This window comes from Gracilinanus agilis, chromosome 5 (genome assembly GCF_016433145.1).
Source record: "Gracilinanus agilis isolate LMUSP501 chromosome 5, AgileGrace, whole genome shotgun sequence".
Taxonomy (NCBI): Eukaryota; Metazoa; Chordata; class Mammalia; order Didelphimorphia; family Didelphidae; genus Gracilinanus; species Gracilinanus agilis.
The window spans coordinates 168772768-168798598 of NC_058134.1; the positions used below are offsets into that span (position 1 = coordinate 168772768).

Consider the following 25831-nt stretch of genomic DNA (forward strand, 5'->3'; position numbering starts at 1 on the left):
AAGAACATTGTACACAGAGACTGATATACTGTGGTAAAATTGAATGTAATGGACCTCTGTACCAGCAGCAATACAATGACCCAGGACAATTCTGAGGGATTTATGGTAAAGAATGCTACCCACATTCAGAGGAAGGACTGCAGGAGAGGAAACATATAAGAAAAACAACTGCTTGATCGCATGGGTCGGGGTGGACATGATTGAGGGTGTGGACTCGAAACTACCAATGCAACTACCAATAATTTGGAAATTGGTCTTGATCAAGGACACATGACAAAACTAGTGGAAATGTGCATTGGCCATGGGTAGGGGGAGTGCGGGGGGCGAAGGGGAAAGGAGGAGCATGAATCATGTAACCATGTTAAAAATGAATATTAATAAATGTTTGAAAAAAAAAAGAAAGTAGTCTTGATCTTGAAGTCTAAATTAGTTCTGGGATTTTTCCTGGGGCCTAGATCAAAAGGGGGTTGGGAATATTGTGAAATGTGGCTAGACCATCTTGTCTTTTCACCTTGTATTTCCAGTCCCATCAATGTGAATTTTAAAAATACATGTAATTGGGGGCAGCTGGGTAGCTCAGTGGATTGAGAGCCAGGCCCAGAGACAGGAGGTCCTGGTTTCAAATCTGATCAGAGACAATTCCTAGCTGTGTGACCCTTGTTATAGGGAAATAGACTTTAAGAGTAGGAGAGCCTGCTAAATCTGTTCTCCCACTCTTAAAGCCTATTTCCCTATTACACCCTGGGCAAGTCACTTAACTCCAATGCCCAGCCCTTACTACTTTTCTGCCTTAGAACCAATACACAGTACTGATTTTAAGACAGAAGGTAAAGGCTATTAAAAAAAATACATGTAATTTAATTCTTTTCCTAATGACGTAGAAAACGTAACTCTCTCTTGCTTTTGAACAATTGTGGCCTTCTAGAGCTTCACTGAAGATAATGATAGAGATACTCCTCCTTCACATTTGATGATAGATGTTCACAATTTTTCTCCTTTCTGAGAATTGTATGAAGGAGTCTGTGTAGGGCCTTTCTGTACAATATCTGTAAGGCAAAAGTAAATGATACCTTTGTACAGATACACTGAGTACATATATATGTTGTAGCCATTATGATGACAGCTTAGTGTATGCTTGGTACATCTAGAAACTTAGACTAATTCTGCCTTTTTAATGCATATATTCAACTGAACTGCAAAGTAGTCAACTTCATTTTTCTACTTTTTGTATAATATGTCTTCCTGATATTGTGGCATACGTAAAAACATTTTGTATTCATTTTCTAGGACTTGAGATTCTTCCTCGCATCACTTAAGTGTTTGAGATACATAAAACATAAAATTATTAAGAGCCATGAAGAAATATGAAATAATACACCAATAATATCTCCTTTTGTTTCAATAGATTGCTCTAGAAATTGAAACTCCAACCCAGATTTCTCTCATCGATGAAGCATCTGGTGAGGTAAGCAAATATCTTTAATATTCTATTCTAAAATTAATAATCAAGTTCTTTTTGTTGGTTGTTGATTGAGTTTGATTACTTGATTTGCTTTGTAGCAAAGCTTTCCTTGACCATATTTCCCCTATCCAGTTGAACAAATCTGATAGACTTGAAGTTTTAAAAATCATCATTGTTTAGGTGAAAATTGGAGCTCGTTAGTATTACATGTCTATTCACAGAATTTTAGTGTGTACAATAAATAGAAGCCAGAACAGTTGAAAAATGGAATCGATCTCTTAGGATTTCTACAATAGACTATTTTTATCACTGATGACAATGGAACCAAGACATTCAGACTCTTACAAATTTTTTTTTACTGATGTCTTTTGTTTTTACATATCTTTATTTCTAAGCATATTTCTCTACAAACTCTTCAACAAAAATCTCTTTGAACAAAGAATAAAAAGAAACAGGGAAAAACAGTTAATTTAAACTAATTAACACATCAGCTGAACCTGACAGTATATGCAGTTTTTTACACTTGTAGTTTCCCACCTCTGCAAAGAAGTCTGTCAGTTAACAATTCTGACAGATTCTATTCTTGAGGCATTTGAGCAACACTTAAATTTAACCTGGACCTAATGTTTTTCTTCTTTGTTTTAAATTTCAGAAGGAAGAGGTTGTTGTAACTCTTTTACCAGCTGGTCACTGCCCAGGTTCAGTTATGTAAGAGATCCTCTATCTCAGGGGTTCTTAACTTGGGATCCATGAACTTGTTTTCTAATATTTCAATAACTATATGTCAGTATAATCAGTTTCCTTTGTACTCCTTTGTATTTTATTTTATGCATTTAAAAACATTATTCTGAAGGGGTAGTTAGGTGGCTCAGTGGATTGAGAGCCAGACCTAGAGATGGGAGGTCCTGGGTTCAAATCTGGCCTCAGACACTTTCCAGTGTTGTGATCCTGGGCAAGTCACTTAACCTCCATTGTCTGTCCCTTACTGCTCTTCTGCCTTGGAACCAATACTTAGTATCAATTTTAAAATAGAAGGTAAAGATTAAAAATACGTATATTTTTAGAAAGGGGCCATATTTTACTCTTATCCCCCTTTGTAGCAGTCTTTTTTTTTTTTTTTTTTAAGTCTTAAGAATAGGAACTACCTATGTCCCTGAAAGTTTAAATTGTTTTACTGAGATTTCTTCTGCCTCAGTTTTTTTCTGATGAAATGACTGGCCAAAGTAGCTATAATAGGACTTTGTTGGCATAGCAGTTCTTATTACTAATCTTTCCAGTTAGTGTTTTATCATATGGAATTTTCTTTCCATGAGCAGTAAGTGCATCAGTAAAATGCAAGTTTTTCAGATGTTTCAGATTAGAGGGACAAATATACACTAAATATTATTCAATTCTATTATTTTTTGTCAATTCTATTATTTTTTTTTTCTGTTTTGAGGATATATTTTTTTTAACATTTATTAATATTCATTTTTAACATGGTTACATGATTCATGCTCCACCTTTCCCCTTCAACCCATGGCCGATGCGCATTTCCACTAGTTTTGTCATGTGTCCTTGATCAAGACCAATTTCCAAATTGTTGGTAGTTGCATTGGTGTGGAATTCCATTATTTTTTAACAACAGAGGTAACACTTAAAATCATTAACATTAATGGTGTAACCATGGGCAAGTCACTTCAACTTTTTCACTTGAACTTCCTAAATCTGTTTTCCTGAGCTGTCAAAATGTAGGACATATAGGGGGCAGCTGGGTAGCTCAGTGGAGTGAGAGTCAGGCCCAGAGACAGGAGGTCCTAGGTTCAGATCTGGCCTCAGACACTTCCTAGCTGTGTGACCCTGGGCAAGTCACTTAATCCCTATTGCCTAGCCCTTACCACTCTTCTTCTGCCTTAGAACCATTACATAGTATTGATTCTAAGAGAGAAGATAAGGGTTTAAAAAAAATGTGGGACATATTTGTATTACCTACCTCCCAGAGCTGTGAGGAAAAGTACTTTAAATGAGTTTTTAGTCACATTTATTCTTTTATATCCATCAAAGTTTATATCATCACTGCCTTCTTTTAGTAATTGAAAGTCAGGAGTATTTGTCGCATTATTTGGCATCAGGTCTTCATTAATATTTCTTTTGAGTTACAGAAATTGTTGAAGTCTGTTTCCTTTGTAGGTTTTTGTTTCAGGGGAACAATGGAACGGTTTTGTACACAGGAGACTTTCGATTAGCTATAGGAGAAGCAGCCAGAATGGAATTCTTACACTCTGGGAGCAGGTATTGCCATTTATTATAGCTGTTAAACATAGGGCTCTTCCATAAAAATTCACTTGGGTGTGATGCTTTTATGCTCTGAGGACTCTCTTTTTCCTTTTTCTGCATTTTCGACTTTTTTCCATGGATTGATTCTTAGGACAATCACAATAATATTCATTTTAACCCATGGTTTTCAGAAATTACTCCTTATTCTTTTCCTTTAAGGGTTGATAGTAGCTAGTGAGTGACTTAGGGGAAAAACTTTTCCTCAAATTTATAAAATCTTTAAAATGTTCTTTCAGGGACAGTTATGTGGCACAGTGGGTATAGAGAGCCAGGCCTCTATGTTGGGAGTACCTGGGTTCAGATTGGGCCTCAGACACTTCATAGCTGTGTTACCCTGGGCAAGTCACTTAACCCTATTTGCCTAGCCCTTGGTTACCCTTCTGTCTTAGATTTGTTATTAAGACAGAAAAGTAAGGCTTAAAAAAGTTCTTCCTGTATTCTCAGGAAAGGTACTTGATAAAATCTCAAATAATGATAGTATTGCTTTAAAAAAACTTTAGCTTCCAAGTTCAATAAATAATGTGATCTCAAAACTTATGAACATTTCCTAAGAGACTGTATGGAGTCAGGAAGACCTGGATTTAAATCTCTCTTCAAATACTTTTTGACTTTATGACTCTGAACAAGTCACTTAACCTATGTCTGCTTCAGTTTCCTCATCTGTAAAATAAAAAGGATTTGACTTGATGGCTTCTAGGTCCCTTAAAGCTCTAACTCTCTGACTCTTTGATTCTTTATGGTAACTCATTTTAAGAAAAAAGCTGGGAGACCTTCAGATTCAGGAAAGAAATATACAAATCACAAATTAAGGTATCCTTCCAAAAGTTTTTTTCAAGATGTAGAGAAAAGAAGAAAAGAAACACCATATTGCATTGCAGGTTGTATGAGAATCAGGGACTTGGAGCAGAGACCACAATGGATCTGACCTTGTTTTGTGAGTGCCTCTTTTGGCAGTTCCCTCTCAGCCTGTGCCTCTGCCATCCATGTCTTTCCTTCTCTCAGTCCTTCTGTAAGCTGTTGTCCCAGTTTTCTTGCTGAAAGGAGCAGAAGAAGAAGTTTTATGTAAGGAGAAAGGATAAAATTTACCTGTGCAGCCTGAACCTTACACTTCCCAAGGGCCTACTCACTCCTGGCAAGAGGGGCCTTCTTCATCTTTTGGAATTAGATGGATATCAATGAAATGTTAAGAATGTCAATCAATCACCCTTCATTCTTGCTACGTGATTGACCTGTGTGTTCCAATCATGTCTCTCTCTGACATCCCTTAAAAAGCCCTTCCTTTGTAATTCTTTGTGATTGGTGGACGTAGGGGAAGCTATGCAAGAAGAGGATAATTAATAATTTCTTGCCTCCTATGTGCCATGCACTGGGCACTTTACAAATACCTTATTTGATCTTCACAATAATCCTCTGAGGTAAGTAAGTATTATCCCCACTTTATGATGTGGAAACTAAGGCAAACAGAGGTGAAATGAATTTCCCAGAGTCACACAGCTATTATTATCTAGACCAGATGCTTGCCATAACCTTCTCTAATACTCGTTAGGGGTCTTTCAGTTTTAATTCTAGTGAGTTGAATAGTGAGAGTTTTGAATACCCAGTCGTTTGGGCATTTGCTCTTATTAAACACTGATATATTTGTTTGCTTCTGGATTTTGTGTACCTAATCTAGTTTACTGATCAACTTCATTTTTTTAACCAATTCCAAGTAGGTTTGATGATCACTGCTTTGCAGATTATTTCGAGATCTGTTACCATTAGACCCCCTTCCTTTCTACTTTTTTTCATTATTTCTTTTTTGATTCTTGACCTTTTTCATCCATTGGATGAATTTGAGTATTTTAGCTTTATCATGTATTTCTTCAGTAGTTTGATATGGCACTGAATCACTTATGTAGTATTGGCCATTTTTATTGTATTGTCATAACCCAACCACGAAAAATGTTTCTTTGGTTATTCAGATCCATTTTTATTTCTCTAAACAGTATTGTGTAGTTGTATTCATATAGTTTCTTATTCTCTTTCAGTAAAAGTTCATGCTCTGAGCCTAGGTATCCTGGAAAATGTTATCCTTTCCCATGTCAGCCAAAGCTGTTATAGCCTATATAATTATTTGGGTATATGTAATATCCCCCTAGGAAACTAAGCTCTCTCTCTCTCTCTCTCTCTCTCTCTCTCTCTCTCTCTCTCTGTGTGTGTGTGTGTGTGTGTGTGTGTGTGTGTGTGTGTGTGTGTGAAAAACCATGTCTTATCTAACCATAGTAGTTTCCTAACATGCAGTAGTTCTGCATGGTTAAAATGTATTATATCAGGGGAAGTAATTTGTGGTGGGTCCATAAATGGTTTCAGTCATCATTAAAAATGATACTGAGAAGTGCTGTGCTACCATGTTCCAGTTTGTAGAGAAACACTTTGTATAGCCTCTGCTAGTGTTTTATAAAATCAGATTAGGCGATAAAACAAAATTTTAATTTTATTTCAGAGTGAAAGACATCCAGAGTGTGTATTTAGACACCACTTTCTTCGATCCAAAATTTTACCAGATTCCAAGTCGGGTAAGTATATATTTAGAAAGATGTTTCGTAGGAGAAGAAGTCTCATAATTGGGACTGACCTACTATGCTGTGGTCTTCAAACACTGACTAATAATTAAAAATTTTTTTCTTCTTTTGTTCTGGGAAAGATCATGAGAATTAGTTTTTCTATTACTTATTGAATAACTCTTTAAAATTTCTAATCTAGGTGGAGTGTTTAAGGGGAATATTAGAATTGGTACGAAGTTGGATCACTCTGAGTCCATATCATGTTGTGTGGCTGAACTGCAAAGCGGCCTACGGATATGAATATTTATTCACCAATCTCAGTGAAGAATTTGGAACCCAGGTACTTTGTCAGTTATAATAAAAAGAAACCTGAAAATGATGAATCCATTCAAAAAGTCTTTAGAGCAGAGATTAGCGGAATTTTTGAAATGGAATTTACTTTATCCTGATGAGGGAAAGGCACAATTTTCCCTCGTGTCTATGTATGGTAGAATGTATCCAACTAGATTAATAGTCTGGACCCTGCATTACAAGATCTTCAGCAAGTAGTTTCTTCCTTGTGGCCTTAGTTTTCTAACAGAATCTGTAAAATGGAAGGAGGGGATGAAATCATCTCTAAATTATTTCTTAGCTATATATAAAATTATGTAATTTTGTTTTTCATTTTAAAGTAAGCTCATTTACTAGTTTATAGGTTTCTTGAGGAAACTGATGCAAAGTAAGTAACTTGCCCAGGGTCACATAGCTAAAAACTGTCTGAAGCTGGATTTGAACTTGGGTCTTAACTGCCTCCAGGTCCAGGAATAGTTACAAAATTTTCATAATGTAAATGAATAAATGAATGATTAAAATAAAGATTTGGGATTAGATGATCCTCTTCAACTCCTACTTTGACTCTGTGATTCTAAGAAATTAAAAACAAATCCTTACTTTCCATCTTAGAATCAATATTAAGTATTGGTTCTAAAGCAGATGAGCAATAAGGGCTGGACAGTGGGGGATAAGTGACTTGCCCCAGGTCACCTAACTAGGAAATGTCTGAGGTCAAATTTGAACCCCAAACCTGCCATCTCCAGACCTTGTTCTCCATCCAGCGAGCCACCTAGTGCCCTGATTCTAAGTAATTTTGATGTTGGGAGGTTCATAAAATGCTTTGAATTGCTTGGAAACTAGGTTGTAATTTTTTGTCTTATTAATTAGTTAATATTTTAAACCTTAAATAATATTTGAATATTTCTTTCCCCTATAGTGATTGTCATAATTTTCTTTTTAGTATATTTTTATTAATATTTTTTGTTTTAACATCATTTATATTTTCCCATGTATTCTTTCCTCTTCCCTTCCAAGAGAATGAACCTTCAAACCAAAGAATAAAGAAAGGTCATAGCAAAACTAACCAAAATGTCAAGAAGTCTTATGTTGTAAGCAGTAGAATTCCAGACCTGTGCAAACCACTGTGTCCAAACGATGCATGCAGGATTTTTTTTTTACTCATTTTGTATATACTTAAGTGTATATTCTTCAGTAGAATGTAACTGCCTTCAGGGCAGGGATTGCTTCATTTTTGTCTTTGTCTCCAATGACTAGCACACTACTTGGCACATAGTAGGAGCTAAATAAATACATGTTGGTTGGTCGATTGGTTAGAACCTGCTTCTCTTATTAGTACAATGCTCTTTACACTATACCATACTGATCTTCATGTGGCTTGTTCCAATCCTTAAACATACAAGATATTGGCAAAACAGTCTTTCTTTTCAAGTATAGGCAGTGGAAAAATCACTCAGCCTCATTGAGCCCCGAGATCCAGGTCTAATTCTGGTTTTGTCACTCACTAGTTGTATGATCTATGATCTGAGTGAGCTCATTTTAAAAAAATCTGTAAAATGGGTATTTATAATGATAAAGAATGTACCTCACAGGGTAGTCATCAGGACCAAATGCGTTAAGTATGTGAAATACTTTGTAAGACCTGAAGGTCACTATGAGCTGTTCCTGCTGTTCATTTAATGAAGGTCAAGGATACCAAGAATAGCTCCACCAGACACTGTAATCCAGAACCTCATATATAGTAACCAAACTTTCCTGAGTATCTGTGTGTGTGTGTGTGTGTGTGTGTGTGTGTGTGTGTGTGTGTGTGTGTGTGTGTTTTTAATAACTTACAGAGTCAGGATTTTTTGAGCTGAAAGTGACCTAGGGATTATTCAGTCCCATCATTTTTTATCAGGCATTTTATAAGCAACAGGACAATGGATTTGAGATCAGCAGTCCTGGATTTCAGTCCAGCTCAGCTACTTAGTAGTTGTATCTTCTTAGACAAGTCACTTAAATTCTCTGGCTCTTAGTCCTCATCTGCATAGTATGATCCCATGAAAAGATGTATCATTTAGCAGCCTTAAGTGTATGAGCCAGTGAATTGGTTAAAAGATCGGCATCAAGCAAAAGGAAGAGGCTAATCAACTAATTAATCATAGTGAAGTATGTTTCTGTGTTTGTGTGGGTCTTCTCTCCACAGGTGAAGATCAGCAGCTCCTCCTCTGTATCATCATAGATGGTCTTTCGGTATTGCTGTAGCTAAAAAAGAAATCATCCTGAGGTTAAGCTTGAAAGGAGCTGCTCTCAGCTTAGCTAGCTGGGCTGCTCCTCAGACAGAAGCTTGCGTTCTGTCCTCAAGCCTAGACTCAAAGCCTGTCAGCTTCCGCTTCATTGTCCAAAACCTTTGAAAGGCCCAGCGTCACCTCTGTGCCACTGTGAGGCAGCAAAGCAAGACCTGAATGGAGGAACTGATTAGTCTCCAAACCACTGAAAATTGAGTTACCATAGCATAAGAAAATTTCAAAGAACTTAACCTTCATTCAGATTTTATTGTTTTCCTTAGGTTCATGTGAACAAATTAGATATGTTTAAAAACATGCCTGATATCCTTCACCATATAACAACAGATCGTAACACACAGATCCATGCCTGTCGGCACCCACAGGTATGTACCCATCTTATTTTTCTATTCAAAACACTTTTATATATGATATATAATATACATATGTTATAGATGTTAAGGCAGATTTAAGCAGTGGAAGGGAACATGGGCATTGCCTAATCTAATCCCCTTGATTTACAAATGAAGAACCTGGGAGCCAAAGAGAATAAATGAAATGGCCAAATAACGTAGGAAGCTACACATACAGATTCAATAAAATGTTTATACACTATAGTAACTGGTTTTAAAAAAGAATTCAAATAAGCATTAGAATATGACATCATGTAGTTTAAGGAAGCAAGAGTTTAGCACTTCCTTTTTTTTCATTTTTGGAAATGATGCTTTGAATGATGAAAATGATATGGATGTTTTTTGAACTTCCTTTACATCTTATTCATTTAAAAAGGACTGACATTTTGCTTTTACACAATAGCTACTACTTCTCCACATCCAGACGGTGGCTCAGGAGAATACATGCCCCTAAACAGCAAAGGAAAACCATTTAATAGCATGTTTGGAAATGAGACCATGAGTCACCTTCTACTTTTATAGTTTACCAGTTGCTAGTAGAAAGGAAGGATGTGTGCTTTAACATACTTCTTACTGCCCATCTTGCACATAAATGAGTGTTGAGCTTTGCTTCAGACTTTCATTGTAAGTTTTGATAGAGTTGCACATATTGATGATCCACTTACGTATTCACAGCTCTAGAGAGGAGGGAGGGAGAGAGGGAGAGGGAAGGAGAGAGAGAGGAAGGGAGAGAGAAACAGACAAAGAGAGAGAGACAGAGAGAGGGGGGCAGGGATAGAGAGATCAGGTTCCAGATTTCAGCCTAGCTCTCAGTCGCCTCCATGCTGCCCTGCCCCTTGTCTAGCATCAGCCCAGGGACTCAGTCTGTATAAGAGCGGAAGTAAAAAAGACCCAGCACCCTCTCTGCCTTGGTTTAAGAATCCTCCCAGCCCACTTGTTTTCTATGTCATGTCAGCATGGTGACATTCTGTTGGATCTTCCCCCTTCACTAGGGATGCCTCCAGTGACCCTGGCTCTGCCATGTTGTCACCCACCCTAATTTCTGACTCATGCTGATGCCAGGGGACACCAGGGCTTAGAGTCTGTACTCGGATTCAACATCCCCTAAATAATTTCCTCCACACAGTAACCTACGTTGTTTTCCCAAAGCACCTCACGATCTGTTTGTTGCTCATTTGCCAAATGTGATTCCATGAATTTGAATTTCAAAATGTTTACCTAAACTTCATTTATTCTTAATATCTGGCATCATTGATATGTATGACTTAGTGATATCATTGCCCAATAGAAGAACCCGTCTTGTTTGTCCAAACATTTGTTAATAGCTTGTCAGCGTTTGACATGTGAAACCCAAGTGGCCTTCCCCATAATATTACAGTAGATTCTCTAGCCCAGAAATGCTTGTTTGTATTTATACTTTTATCTGAATAGGTAGATTAGTATGAGTCTGTTGGTTAGAAGCTCAGAGTCAGTGACACTGAGGGGACTGAAAAAAAAGAGGATGATGGAAAGCCTAGATTCATACAAAATGCAACCATGAGCAAGTATCATGCTTGGTGTACTACTTCTGGCAACTAGAAAGTTGCCATCAGGGTCATATTTGCTGTGATACCAACACACCTAAGAAGAGATTATTTTTTTGCCCATTATCCTGAGTTAGAGATAATTTTTCAATATCAAAAAATCACTTTTTGAGTAGAAAAGGTACTTTGGGTTCACAAGAGACCTTTTGGGCTTTTCTTCCTGGTCTTGTAGTTCTTACTGCTTTGACCTTTTAGATCTCATAATACATGTGTTTCTTTTCAAATGTTTAACTTCATACAAACATGTTTTTAATTGTCACTAAATGCTGGCATTTTCAGTTTCCCTATTTGCTGCTATATATGTTCTCAATGCACAGATTCTCAGTTTAAAGGATAATTTAATTTACATCCATTTTGTACTATACAGTCTACTTTTAGTCATATATTAGGGGCCTAATAAATGCTTATTAATCACAGCAGGCATGAGATCCATATACATGTGGAGAAATGCACTGCACAGCATAGATAGAAGATGTATTTACAGGGGGCAGCTGGGTAGCTCAGTGGAGTGAGAGTCAGGCATAGAGACGGGAGGTCCTGGGTTCAAACCTGGCCTCAAGCACTTCCCAGCTGTGTGACCCTGGGCAAGTCGCTTGACCCCCATTGCCCACCCTTGCCACTCTTCCACCTATGAGACCATACACCGAAGTACAAGGGTTTAAAAAAAAAAAAAAAGAAGATGTATTTACCGTTCTCTTACACTTCCACATTTACTTCTCTCTAGTCCTCCTAATTTTACATGAGGAATAAAAAGCCTCTGATATACTTTTTTTTAAATTTTAAACCCTTAACTTCTGTGTATTGACTTATAGGTGGAAGATTGGTAAGGGTAGGCAATGCCCAGGGTCACACAGCTGGGAAGTGTCTGAGGCCGGATTTGAACCTAGGACCTCCTGTCTCTAGGCCTGGCTCTCAATCCACTGAGCTACCCAGTTGCCCCCCTCTGATATACTTCTACCTGAGCTCACTTTAGGATACTTGATTTATAGTTCAGCAGATATATTTCCCTAGTGAAATCTCCACCCTGTTATCGTTCCATGGCTTCCATGGCTTCCCTTACAGGAACTATCTACAAATATTTCATTTGATTGCCACTACCCTGGGAAGGTGCTATCTTATCCCCATTTACAATTGAGGGAACAAACTGAGGCAGACAGGAATTAAGTGACATGCTCAGTATTATCCACATTTTCCAGAAGAGGAAGCAGGCATAAAGAAACTAAGCTAAATTCCTGAAAACTTTAATTAATATACTTTTTTTCAACCATTTAAAATGAACAGGAGAGTTTGCTATTGAATGGAATTCTACAGTGTCTGACTCAGGTCTTCCTGACACCAGGCCTAGTGCTCCATCTTATTGTTCAACCTAGCAGTGCATAGAATTCTAGTTTCTAGGATCTTCCCATGTGTCCTCTTGTACTCTGAAATCTGCTCTCCCCTAGTATAGGATGCATGTCAAACTGATCCCAGTGCTTTTTTTTTCATCACTAGCTCTAAGATGAAGTGGCTACCTCCCTAGAAGGGCCCCTTTATTTCTACTCTAGAAACCAGTTTTACCCTTTTAGTAAAAAATTAGGTCATTTCTCTTCTCTTCCTCTGACCTTTACAATGATTTTTCAATTGACAACACCTTAAGTATCGTGTGTGTGCATGTGTGTGCATACACATGCTTATAGTACCCAGTTCCACCTCGTTTTATCAGTTTATATTCCTTGTCTTACCAGCTACCTTCTCTTTGAACCTCTTCCCTTTTCTTCAGGTGCTTTTCAATCCTCTTCCCTATGGAAACCACTGTCAGAATGAGTCTTTTCTTTTATTTCTAGTTCTTTTACTTAAATTCACCTAAATGTCTCTTCTCTAAATTTAGTCTCAGGCCTCTTATAAATCCAGACTTTTCCAAATTAGCCTCACAGTTTTACTGCCCCTGTTTAGCTTAAGGTCTCCTCTTATTCACATCCTTTTGTGACATACTCATCTCCTTTGGAATCTGTAGGTAGCTCTTTCTTGAGGCTTTAAACTATTCCTTTTCTACTTATCTAATATTATTGGTCTATTCTTTATGTTGACTAATCCAGTGTAGTTCAGTGGTATTGTAACATAATGCTTCTTGAGTGACTATACTCAAATCTCCTAGTGCAGGATATACCTTGCAATCATAGGTGAAATGTTAACACATCAAAATTTAACATGAATTTGTCCTCATTTGAGAGATGATTTCAATAATTAGTCAAAATTACATCTTTAATACAGTAAATTAAATAGTGCCATTGTCAGATTTCTATTTTGTGTTGATGCAAAAAAATCTCTTTTGTCAAAGATTCGTGGGATTCCTGATCTCATTTTCTAGGTCTTTGGCATTTCTTGTTTAGGCAGAAGAACTTTTTCGATGGAACAGATTGCCATGTGGAATTATTTCTAAAACTGGAATTCCCTTACATGTGATCAGTATTAAGCCATCTACAATGTGGTTTGGAGAAAGAACTAGAAAAACAAATGTAATTGTGAGGTAAGGCATGTGTGGTATATATTGGGCAGTGGGGGTGGGACCGTCAATGTGTTATAAAGAATGTTCTGATTAGAAAAGTCTTTTTTGGTTCAAAATATCTGATCTGGCTTTCTTCAAATTCAGTCTAGTATGAGGGTAATTGAAAGAGATGTTATAATTTCTAAGCAATACTTTTTAAATTAAGCTTTAATTCTGTGCTTGTTTTTAATGACGAGCAATCAATAACTTTATTAAAGGTTAAAAAAATTCTTGCCTGCTTAACAAGAAACAATTATAGAATAAAAGAATATATAATCAGTGGCCAATAGGTCACTTGTAGATGCCTAAGATGAATCTTTAGCTCTTTGCCCCTTTTATAGACCTAAATATATAATGGGATTTATCAAGACTTCTTACAGAGAAGCCAATATTGCAATAATAGTTTTATATACTGAACACAGTGAATGTGGTCATGGCAGTGGTGGTTGTAGTAATACATGGTCTTACTAATGTGTGCAGTTTTATTTTGAGATTCCTTTACAGGAAACTGTTTAGTGCTGTGGGAGTTCATAGAAAGATCATTGAAAGGCCATATGGAAAAAGGATGAAAAAAAAGAGTTGAGGTTAGCGATGTACTTGAATTTAGAAATAGCAGATGATGGGGAGCAGCAAGAGAATAGAAATAGGAATAAATGTAGTGTTTGTGGGAAGTAATAAGTAGAAATTCCTGACTAGAGGTAAGAGTTTGAGTTGCTGAGTGTTGAGAAGTAAAACAAGCTATGTAGGATGTGTCCAGGTTCTAGAGGATCTTGAGTGTCAGGCAGAGAAGTTTAGAGCTATTATGAAGTGACTTGATGAAAGTGGCATCTTAGGAGAGTCAGCCTGGCAGCAGTTAACAGTTTGGTTTGTTTGAAAGAGTTGTTGGATTGAGAGACTATTGCAATAGGTGTTGGACTCAGACAAAGATGGTGCCCATGGTGTGGAAGGGAGCCATCAGAATAATCTCATTCAGCTTCTTCATTTTCAATTCGAAGAAACAGAGGCCCAGACATGAAGTGCCTTGTCTCAGAGAGATCATGTTGGGATAGAGCAAACATAAATGTCTTCAACATGACTGGTCTTTATTTCTTAAATCTCTGCAGGATCTGGAGGAATCTTGAGTTTTAATGGACTATGCTTTGAAAAATTCTAATCTAGACCATTACCTGTAGGTAAAAGCAGACATCACAAAAGATGATTAATAGTGACTGTTAGCATGTACTCATTCTAATTGGAGCTGTTTTTGAGTTAGATATTATTTAATACTTTTATTAGTGATCTGGATAGTGGAATTGAATATGCCTGTCAAGTTTCAGGAAGTTAGTACATTGGAAAAAAAGATAAATAATTCAAAGCAGCTTGAACAAATTTGATAATGGGCCTCTACAACAGGAGGGCACTTAAGAGGGATACAAAAATGAAATAGTGAGGATGATCATCAGGGGCTTCCGGTTAAGATGGCGGCAGTGTAAGGAGCAGCTGCTCGATCTCTCCTGACCGAAGCTTACAGAACTCCTCAAGGGGAAATAAAAACGAGTCCAGAGGAACAAAAGAACCCCACAACAGGGCGCAGCATTGAAGGTACGCAGAATCGGGGCATTTCCACGCTATAGGGGGGTGAAACAGCTCTCACTAAAACACGAGAGGAAGAAGCCCCTCCCCCACCCCCCACACCACACACCTCGCTCAACGCCAACGCACAAGTGTGAAAACAGGACTGGGGCAACCAGATAATCACTGGCAGCCCCGGGGCTTGTACCTGTGTGCTGCAAGACAAGGGACCCCAAGTGGCTGGGGGCTCACACGGACTTTCCCCAAGCGTCCATGTGGGTGAAGGCACCACCTCGGGCTGGGACAAAGGCCTCTAAAACACAGCCTTTCCCAAGTGCTGAAGGCATCGCCTCAGGTGCGAAAAAATATCTCCAGCCCACGGACTTTCACTACCTTCTTCGGGGGTGAAGGCAGTGCCCTAAGAGCATCTGCGCAGGCAAAGGCAGTGCCCTAGGTTTGAATAAAGATCTCCAGCCCAGGCTTGGACCTCCAGTGAGGACCCCGTGCGGACCTGAGCGAGGCTGAGGAAGCAGCCCCAAAGACTGCTGAAGGAACCTCGGGCAGAGGGGCAGACCGGGGTCTACCAGGAGGCCTGACCCCGAGGACAAGGAGACCGGAGCCCCCGGGAGCTTGCAAGGTGCAGGCAGACCCTGAGTGCAAAGACAAAGCTGAAAAGGGGCGGGGCCAACAATGGCCAGCAATAAGGAAGCCCAGAAGAAAAAGACTATCAAGAGAAACTCTGGAACACTCGACAACTTCTACACAGAGAAAATCCAGACAACAGAGGAGGGAAAACAAAAATCCAAACCTCCCCCCCAAAATGAAAGCTGGTCACAAGCTATGGAAGAGTTTAAAAATGAAATGCTGAGGAAGATGGAAGAAATCTGGCAAGAAAATAACAGTTTAAAAGGCAGAATTTCGCAATTGGAAAGTGAGACAAGTCAACTGAAGACCAAAAATGACCAGATTGAAAAGGAAAACCAAAAAATTATAGCTGAAAACCAAAACATTAAAGCCAAAAACCAAAACATTAAAGCCGAAAACCAGTCCTTAAAGGCTAGAATCGAACATTTAGAAACCAATGATCTCTCAAGACAACAAGAACAAATAAAACAAAGTCAAAAGACTGATAAAATAGAAGGAAACATGAAATATCTCAATGAGAGAGTGACAGACCAAGAAAACCGGTCTAGAAGAGACAACTTGAGAATCATTGGTCTTCCAGAAAAGGCAGAAATTAATAGAAACTTGGACTCCATACTTAAAGAAATTATTCAGCAAAACTGCCCTGAAGTTCTACAACAAGAGGACAATATAGACATTGAAAGGATCCATAGAACACCCTCTACATTGGACCCAGAAAAGTCAACACCCAGAAATATAATAGTAAAATTGAAGAGCTTTCAAGTTAAAGAAAAAATCTTACAAGAAGCCAGAAAGAGACAATTCAAATATCAAGGAGCACCAATAAGGATCACACAGGATCTGGCAGCCTCAATGCTAAAAGACCTCAAGGCTTGGAATACACTATTCAGAAAGGCAAGAGAGCTGGGCCTTCAGCCACGAATCAACTACCCAGCGAAATTAACCATATACTTTCAGGGGAAAGTATGGGCATTCAACAGAATTGAAGAATTCCAAGTTTTTGCACAAAAGAGACCGGGACTAAATGGAAAGTTTGACACTCAACCACAAATATCAAGAGAAAGATGAAAAGGTAAATAAGAAACAGAGGGAAAAGAAAGAAAATTCATAGTCTTTTAAGTTTGACTCTTTAAGGGCATAAATAAGATCTAATTATCTGTATTACTAGGTGGAGAAATGTTATGTATAATTCTCTGTAGTGAACTCTATACACTATTATAATATTCACTATTATAGCGACCAGAAGAATAATTCATAGGGAGAGGACAGGATACTAAATGGTCTAAGAAGACATGGGGGGTGGGAAAGAGATGGGGGAATAGTAGGGGACACCAAGAAAAATCCGAGTAAATAAGAAAAATAAGATATTCTATTACACACAAAGAGGGCATGGGAAGGGGAGGGGATGAATAATATCATAAGAAGGAGAGGAAGAGAGCATAATCAAACCTTACTCTCAGTGTAATCAACCTGGAGAAGGAAGAGTAACTTTATTATCCATCTGGATAAAAAACTCTATCTAACCCTACTGAGAAAGTCAGAAGGGATAAACCAAAGGGACCAGGGGAGTGGGGAGGCCAAAAAAGGGAGGGGAGAAGAAGGGGGAGGGAATTCATTTGGTCTTTAAAAAAACAAAAAGAGGGGAAAAACAAGGGAGGGGGCAGAAAGGGAATTCAATCAAGGGAGGGGATAAGGGTTAACGGCTCAAAGTAAACCACTGGTGTAAAAGAAAATAGTGTAATAAGAAGGAGTGGGTCTAGGGGAGGATACAAAAATGTCAGTGAATACACAACTAACAATTGTAACTCTGAATGTGAACGGGATGAACTCACTCATAAAACGGAAGCAAATAGCAGAGCGAAAGGAGCAGAGCCAGAAGAACATTGTACACAGAGACTGATATACTATGGTAAAATCAAATGTAATGGGCTCCAGTACCAGCAGCACTGCAATGACACAAGACAGCTCTGAGGGATTTATGGTAAAGATGCTACCCACATTCAGAGGAAGGACTGCAGGAGAGGAAACATATAAGATAAACAATTGCTTGAATGCATGGGCTGAGGCTGACATGAATGGGAAATAGACCCTGAACAAGGACACATGGTACAACCAGTGGAAATGTGCGTTGGCCATGGGTGGGGGGACAGTGGGGGGTGAAGGGGAAAGTAGGGGCATAAAGTATGTAAACAGATTAAAAACGAATATTAATAAATGTCTAATAAAAAAAATAAAAAAAATATGAAATAGTGAAAAAAGCAATGGAGTAGGAGTCAGAAAACTTGTATTTCCTTCCAAGTTTATGTGAACTTTGTGTGTTTGGGCAAGTCAATTGCCCAATTTTCTCATTTATAAAACTGAGGGGTTTGATATCTGAAGTCCCTAATCCTTTAGTTCCATACAGAGATGGCAAAGAAAAACTTAGATCTTTCTGGGTTAATAATACATGTTATTTTCTTCTTATTTTTAAAGAAAGTAATACAATTCTATATATTGATATGAGTAATACTCATTCTGGCCTGTTAATAAGTCAATAGTTTTTTGGAATACCTACTATAAAATATACTTTAGGAGATAAAAAGATGTGTCAGGCATAGTCTCTGCCCTCAAGGAACTTACAGTCTAGTTGAGAGGATCAAAAGTAAGCATGCACTCACACCCACCAGAGACTTTTCAAGATAGCATTTCAAGATAGCAAGAGAAGAAATGTCAGAAGGCCATATATGATAAATACTGTAAGCTAATAAATGTAAGCTAATCATTGTTGTAGGAGTTTAGAGGAAGTAGATGTCACTCCCAGAATAAAATAGTCAGAAAAGAGAGATCAGAGAGATTTGATATGGGTCTTAAAAAAATGGTTAAGATTTGTCCGGCAGGAGAGGAGGAGGAAAAATGCAATGGAATGAGAAAAAGTACAGAGGTAGGAAAACACAAGGCATGATTGGGGGACAGTGAGTACACTAGTTAAGCAAGAACAAAAGATTCGTATAGGAGAATAGTGCAGAAATAAGACTCGAAGGTTAGATTGGAGAGTTTGTGGATGGCCCCAGTTGTTGGGACTTTTAAACTTCTACCCAGTGTGGGAGATGCTAAAAATTTTCCATCATGTAGAGTTTCATGTCACAACTGGCATTTTAGGGAAATTATCTGGTGTTGATGGTCCCGGATAGATTTAAATAGGAAGAGGCTGGAACCCTTTAGAAGACCATTGCCAAGTACAAATTGTTATAAGCCAGGATTCTAGAAAGAAAAGTTCTAGTGAAGGACTGATAGGATCTGACGATTAGAATTGGAGGGTGAAGGAGAAGTAAAAAATGATTCTATAGTTTTGAGGCTGGGAGAATGGTAATATCTTAAACAAAAACAAAAAAAGAGCAAAAATCTCAATTTGATCTGAATTTGAATAAAGTCCAGATACTCAAATGGAAATATTTAGCAGACATTTGGGAATGTGAAACAGGAACTTTAGGGAAGATTGACTTGGCCTATATAGATGAATTGGTTGAAGACAAGAGTGGGTGAGAGAATGCTGTATTCTGCATTAGTTGATTGTTCAATCAACAAACACTTGGTTAGAACCTATTAAGGGCCTAGACTGTACCAACATTGCACTAGGAGTTGGAGATATAAATTCAAAAACAAGACAGTTCCTGCTCTTAAGGAGATCTCAGGCTATGGGAGGATACAACATATTTGTGGATAAGTAAATATGGGATACAGACAAAATAAATACAGGGATTTTGGAGTGGAAAATGGCAATTGGGAGAATGAGAAAAGGCCATTGAAAAGAATTGGCATTTGGGCAAAGCCTTAGGAATTCAGAGATGGGGGATGTGATATTATGAAGGTCAGTTTGGCCAGAATGTAGAATAAATGAGAGTGAGTAATGTATCATCAGGAAGGAAAGACAAATGGGAGCTGGATTGTAATGAGTTTTAATTCCTGAAGAGTTTGTATTTTATCCTAGAGTCAATGGGGAGTAAAGCTTTTTGAACAGGGGAATGAAATGGTCTGACCTGTACATTAGGAATATCATTTGAATAGCTATGTGGAACATGAATGGGAGAGGGAGCATGAGATCACAGGATCATAGATAATAGAGTTGGGAAGGGCCTTGGAGGACAGCTGCTCCAACCTCTTCACTTTATAGATAAGGAACTGAACACAAGAGGTGAAGGGATTTGCCAGGCATCAAAGAACTAGTAAGGTCTTAGGCAAGATTTGAATAAAGGCTTTCCTGACTCCAAGTTCAGGTCTTTAACCCTCATGCTTTGCTCCTTCTCTTCTTGCATTTACGTGGGAGAAAAAATATAAGTACATGCTTAAATTTCTGGAGTTCAGTCAGACATAAAGAAGTCCCCCTGGCTATAAGTTGTTTAAATAGTGGAGTCAACTACCCTGGGAGAACACAAAATGATTATGAATGTGGATTAACAAGGTTTTTTGTTGTTGTTGCTACTTTTTCTTAGAACTGGACAGAGTTCGTATAGAGCTTGTTTTTCATTTCATTCTTCCTACAGTGAGGTAAGTTGATAGTGGGCGGCTTTAGTGTCCTTGATTTTCCGGGATATTTCCACTTTGAATCATCAGATTTGTTGTAGCTTATTGTAAATATTTATGTTGGTGTATTTCATAGACAATAACTCCAAAGGGATTTCCTTATCAGTAAAATTTCTATCTAAATACTCTAAAGTATGTATAACCAAGAATACCTTCCTAAATAAAAGGCTTTCTACTGTAGAATTTACCTCTCTTACAGAACCATTAAATTGTTGTTCAAAGCAGTACTCAATATTAAACAAAATAATCCCAATTCAGCAAATTTTAAGTTGACATTCAGACGATTTTTACTAGAATTTTCCTTGAAAATGAAAGTGTTTCAAGCAATATTCAGTAGAATTCAAGTAAATTGTCTTTAGTAAGGCTTAAAAGCATTTTCTTTTTATTGAAGGATGGTTATTATATAGGGATACAGGTTGTATCCAAAGAGTAATGTCATACTTTTGCTTCCCCTGAAAAATCCATTTCCAAAGTAATTTGTCACAATTTTCATTCTTATAATCTACGACAAGCTAATGTTAGCTCTTTTGTCAGGTTGCAATATTAGCATGCCCATGGCTGGAAGTGGAATGAAATAGAGTTGGATGGCATTTGCTGTGAGAACATAAGTTAAGATTTTAACTTTAGAATTTAAAGACTAATTTTTCCTTCTTAGATACTGGTCCTGCCCTTGGGCTGTGCTGCCCCCAGCTGACTGTAGTATGAACCAGTCCTTACTCTAAGGTAGTGATGAGCAAACTTTTTAAAGAGAGAGCCAGAGGAAAGGAAATGCTCATCTGTCAGTCTGTTTCTAAGGCAACTCTTTCGAAGTTTTATTGTATTGTATCCTATTTGTCGTATTTGCCAGATTAGGAATAATGTCACCAGCCAGATAGAACATTTCAGGGGGCTGCATCTGGCCTGAAGGCCGTAGTTTGCCCATCACTGCTCTAAGGCATCAGTCAGCAGTGTGTTTTGCCTCAAGTTTTAGCTGATGGCTCTGTTCAAGTTCTTATTGAACAGTCACAAACTCAAAATTCTCAGAATTGGCCGGAACCTTGGAGACCTAATTTCCACTTGAACCCAAATCCCCTCTTCAGCATTTGTATTGCCGACCTTGGGCAAGTCACTCAGCTTCCATGGGCTTCAGTTATCTTCATCTATAAACCGAGAGGGCTGGACTAGATAGCCTCTGAGATCCCTTCCAGATCTAAATCTATGTTCCAGTCATCTCTGATAAGTCGTTATCCTCATTGTGCAGCTTTAGTTACCTTCCTCAGAAATTGTGGTAGAATAAAAATACAAATATGAAATGTAATCCCTAGCTATCTAATTATAATATTGACTTTTTTTCACTACATTTAGAATCATAAGTAGCATCTCATTTGGACAGCATTCAGCAAAACATAAATTGTAAGATAGAATCCCATGCTAAAAAGTTTAGTCTGATGAAATGAGATAACAATGGATTTATGTTTGTAAATTATTGTTCTCCACCTCAAGCATCACCACTTTTCCATAATGACTACCTCGAAGACCTTTAACTCTTACTTTCTCTCTTCCTTAATTCATCCTGATCTTACTGTCTACTAGTCATTTTGTCAACTCTTAATATGCTGTCCTTAATTAGTATTTCATTCTCTTGTGTTTCTTCATCTTTCTAAGTATTTGTACTAGATGACCTCTAAGGACACCATGATTTTGTCTTAGATTTTCTATAACAGGCTCCATTTCAAATATTCTGTCCCATTGCTCCCATAAGCCCATCAAGATATTGCTTAATAGTGACTTTAATCAGTTATGTCCAACCCTTTCAGGAGGTGACTTTGCAAACAGCAGAGCTAAATTGCAGAGAAAGACTTAAGGTAAAGACCTTTGGTTAGAAGTAGAAAATAGTACAATTAAGATTTGCTATAGAGAAGAGAGAAGGCTAAATGGCAAAGAGTGATAAAGCAAGGGATGTAGTCTCATAGGGACAAAAAGAAAGCTATTATACAAAAGAGATTAGGTATGAGAATAGTGCTTCACTCTGGAGAGAGAGGGAAGGGCAGACTTCATTGAAGAGTTGGGACCTTTGGTGGGAGGAATGGAAGATCTGTAATATTTCCTAGGAAGGCCAAAAAGACAATTTCCTTTTGACTACTTATTTTTTTTTATAAACAAAAAAGTCTGTTTTATTAACTAAACTTAACATTGCTTATTAGCTGCAAAGATAATATTTTTGGACAACTTTTATAATAGTAAACCCCTATGGTTTAATTCATACCTTTCCCAGTAATTTGGAGTTTGGGGTAGAAGCCAAAAGCCTGTGATTTTTCAGTTGGTTTCCTTCTGAAGTGTCTCAGGCCACCTATCTCTCTGTGATCAGCTCTCATATTTCTTTCATATTCTTTTTAGCCATTGGTGGTCTCTATGCCCTGTCCAAGGTATTTAAGTCAGTCTCAGGACAGACTGAACTCAGCATCTGCTTCTTTTTTTATATGTACCATAAGAAAAAGGTTTTTCTTTTTTTACATACAGTTTTTTTTATATGCAGTTTTACATACAGCAAAGACACATTAATAAGAGTGTAAAGCCTGCAGGTTTTGTTTTTTTTTTTGCTGGAATTCATTTCCTGTTACCTAGATAGAGTAGCAAAACAGCTCCTGTGCCTTTCCTTTTTCCGTATTAAGAGTTGTTATTTTACGTATACTAATAAAGTTATACCTTAGTTCTGGGTAGTTTTTCTTAGTGTCACACACTGTCTCCCCCTTTCCTGCCCACCCACCCCCCCAGCAAATCCCTAGAAACTGGGTTAAGATAGTGACCAGTTAACAAACTGTTCCAACCAAAGGAACCACATTCCTTAGAGAAAACATACATATTTGTGTGTGTACATATATGCACATTTATTAAAATTTAAACAAGTTTTTAAAATTAGATTGGCTTTTATTAGAGCTTGAATTTTCCTAAATACTGTACAGGTATGCATCTGTATTCAGTGTCCCCAAGATTTTCGTGCATTTTTAAGCTATTAAACTTCTGCTTGTATGAGCATAGGGTTGGAGGAGAGATGCTTTTCTACTTTGTTTTCCCATTTCCTTGTAGCCCCCTAGACTGTGAGGGGAAGAAATGAATGACTCCAGTATAATTCTATCCTTTCTTACATTCCCTGAACTACAGCTATGTTTTTAAACTCTTACTTTCTGTCTTAGAATCAGTATTAAGTATTGGTTCCAAGGCAGAAGAGTAGTAAGGGCTAGACAGTTGGAGTCAAGTTACTTGCCCAGGGTCACATAGCTAAGGAGCCTTAGAGGCCCAAGACCCCTCATCTTTGGGCCTGGCTCTCAATTCATTGATCAGTTTAGCTATCCATGCCACTCCCCTCCCTTCCCTTCCCCTCCCTCCCCTTCTGCCCAATACATCTTAAAATTCCTACTTATCCTTTTGGATGCAGTTCACAAAAGAAAAAGCAGTATAGACAGATAAAGCACTATTTTCTGTTTCATGCATGCAGTTCTTTCACAAAAGTTTAAAGGAAACAAAATTTAAAAAATTCTAAATAATTTTTCATTTACTTTCCTTCTTTAATTAAAATATGTATTTCCTTTTTCCTATAAGGCCATCAGAAATCACAGGATCAAAAATCTAGAGCTTGAAGGGACCTCAGGAGTCATCTAGCCCAATTCGACCTCTTCATTTTACAGTTGAGGAAACTGAGGCCCAGCAAGGTTAAATAACTGGTCCAAGGTCACAGAGATAGTAAGCATCAGAAGTGAGTCGTGAGCCCTTTGAGCTCTGACTCTTTATGTATTTTACCATGTTCCTGAGGCCTTTTTAATGATGCTAAATGTTTTCTGGATTGAATTGTCTCTGAGAAAATACTGAATTTAGAAGAGTTAGCAGGCAGCAATTGCTTTGTACCTCAGATTCCACATTTGCAAAAGGGAATAATTCTCTGATTCACAGGATTGTTGTGAAGACAAATCAGATAATACCACTAAAAGTACTTGAGCTTTATAGAAATACAAGGTATTCATAAAAACAACCACTCCATTCCTTTTGTGTGTCAATGAGATGTACTTGGTAAGGCCAGAGAAAATCAAAGCTTTTGAAAAGCTTCTGGATGTTCTACTGTTTAGAAAGCTTTGCATCCCGTAACAGTGACTTTGTATAAGGGAAGACAACAAGTAAGATTTTATGTTGTATGTGGCTATTTATTTAAAGGTAGCAGCTCAATTCTAAGAGAATCAAAGGTAGATGGGAGGTGTGCTGAACCTCCCCAAGCAAGGAGACAGGATTGGGGGGACGTGTTGTATTATTTGGCAGATAGCTGAAGCACATAGAAGATTCTTTTCTCTTTCCTCCACCATTTCCTGGGCACCAGGTCTTGTGAAGCACTGCTTGTTATTAAAAAGAGGACTTTTTTCTTTTTCCTCATTACTGATACATTATTTGTTTTTCCTTTTCCATTAGATTAAGGATTTCTTGAGTTACATTCGTCCTGTGAATGCGTATCCTAATGTCATTCCAGTAGGTGCAACAATGGATAAAGTAGTAGAAATGTAAGTAGAGTTCATTGGGCCAAGTGCTAGATGCTATCGTCACTGGGGTGCTTGGCTCGGAAGCTCCAGCTTTTCCGTAGGAGTCTGGCCATAAATCTGGTTCCATTTGAAATCTAAGAATCCTATCTCCATGTTAGATTACCCCTATAGTTTCTCTCCTTCTCTGCCACAAAGATGATCGTAATCTTTGATCTTGCTGTCACCCCCAGATTTTTTTTAGAGTAAATAAAATTTTATCTTTTCTCTGTTCATCCTAGATCGACATTGCCAATGGTCAAAGATCAACATATGATACAATTCTGTATGAATTATTTATAATTGACAATATTTTTTCTCCCTGGAAAATATAAATACAAAAGTGAGGTAAACAAATGAGGTATTGTCATTTGAAGTTATCAGAAGCAAAAGCTTAAACAAGTAATCTGGCAAAAAAAAAAATTCAACAAATCAAATCTGGATGACAGTCAAATTGATCTGATTCATCAGGGAAAACAAATTTATGAAATTCCACTTCCAAATGTATTGTACAAGTAAACTAGACCAGAAACAAAAACAAACAGAAATCACTGTAAAATAAACAGATAAAAGAAGCAAACCCTCAAGGTCAGATCTTAAAGGGAGGAAAGAAAAAGGAATGAGAGAATCTCTCCTGAGATCATATGCAGGATTGTAAAATCCTCTTGTCTGACCAGAATCTATTGGCTTTTTTTCTGTGACACAGTCCTCCTCTCCATCTGTACTGTGGCCTCCCCTGTTCTCTCCCAGGCCATGTCCCCTGCATTAGTTGACTCACTTACACCACCCACCTCCTTCACTCCTATACACACGCTGCCCTGACTATATCCACTGTAGATTTGTTCCCCGAGGCAGTTCCCCTGTACCTCCCTTATCTACTCTCTGGCCCACAGCTCTTCCACACCTTTTCATTCCTCCTCAAACCTCCACTGGCTCCCCTGAATACCCAGCCTCATTTTCAGAAAAAAAAAAAAATTTGAGACCATTTGTCAGGAGCTCCCTCATCCAGCTTCAGGTGCCTTCTGCTCTCCCTCCTCCTTCCAGGGTCCTCACTGCTTCCCAGGGTCAGCCCTCCTGCCACCTCTATCATCCCCACTCTCTT

General features: G+C 38.0%; 1 protein-coding gene across 1 annotated transcript in view; it reads left to right on the plus strand.

Moving 5' to 3' along the window:
* The window catches only part of DCLRE1C (DNA cross-link repair 1C), a 58398-nt gene that overhangs the window by 16662 nt on the left and 15905 nt on the right, over positions 1 to 25831 (plus strand). Inside the window, exons 4-12 of the mRNA XM_044677908.1 lie at positions 1406 to 1465; positions 2115 to 2170; positions 3632 to 3733; positions 6261 to 6333; positions 6521 to 6661; positions 9200 to 9301; positions 13281 to 13417; positions 20101 to 20155; positions 24626 to 24714. Of these exons, the coding sequence (XP_044533843.1) occupies positions 1406 to 1465; positions 2115 to 2170; positions 3632 to 3733; positions 6261 to 6333; positions 6521 to 6661; positions 9200 to 9301; positions 13281 to 13417; positions 20101 to 20155; positions 24626 to 24714 (815 nt within the window). The remainder of the gene's footprint in view (positions 1 to 1405; positions 1466 to 2114; positions 2171 to 3631; positions 3734 to 6260; positions 6334 to 6520; positions 6662 to 9199; positions 9302 to 13280; positions 13418 to 20100; positions 20156 to 24625; positions 24715 to 25831) is intronic.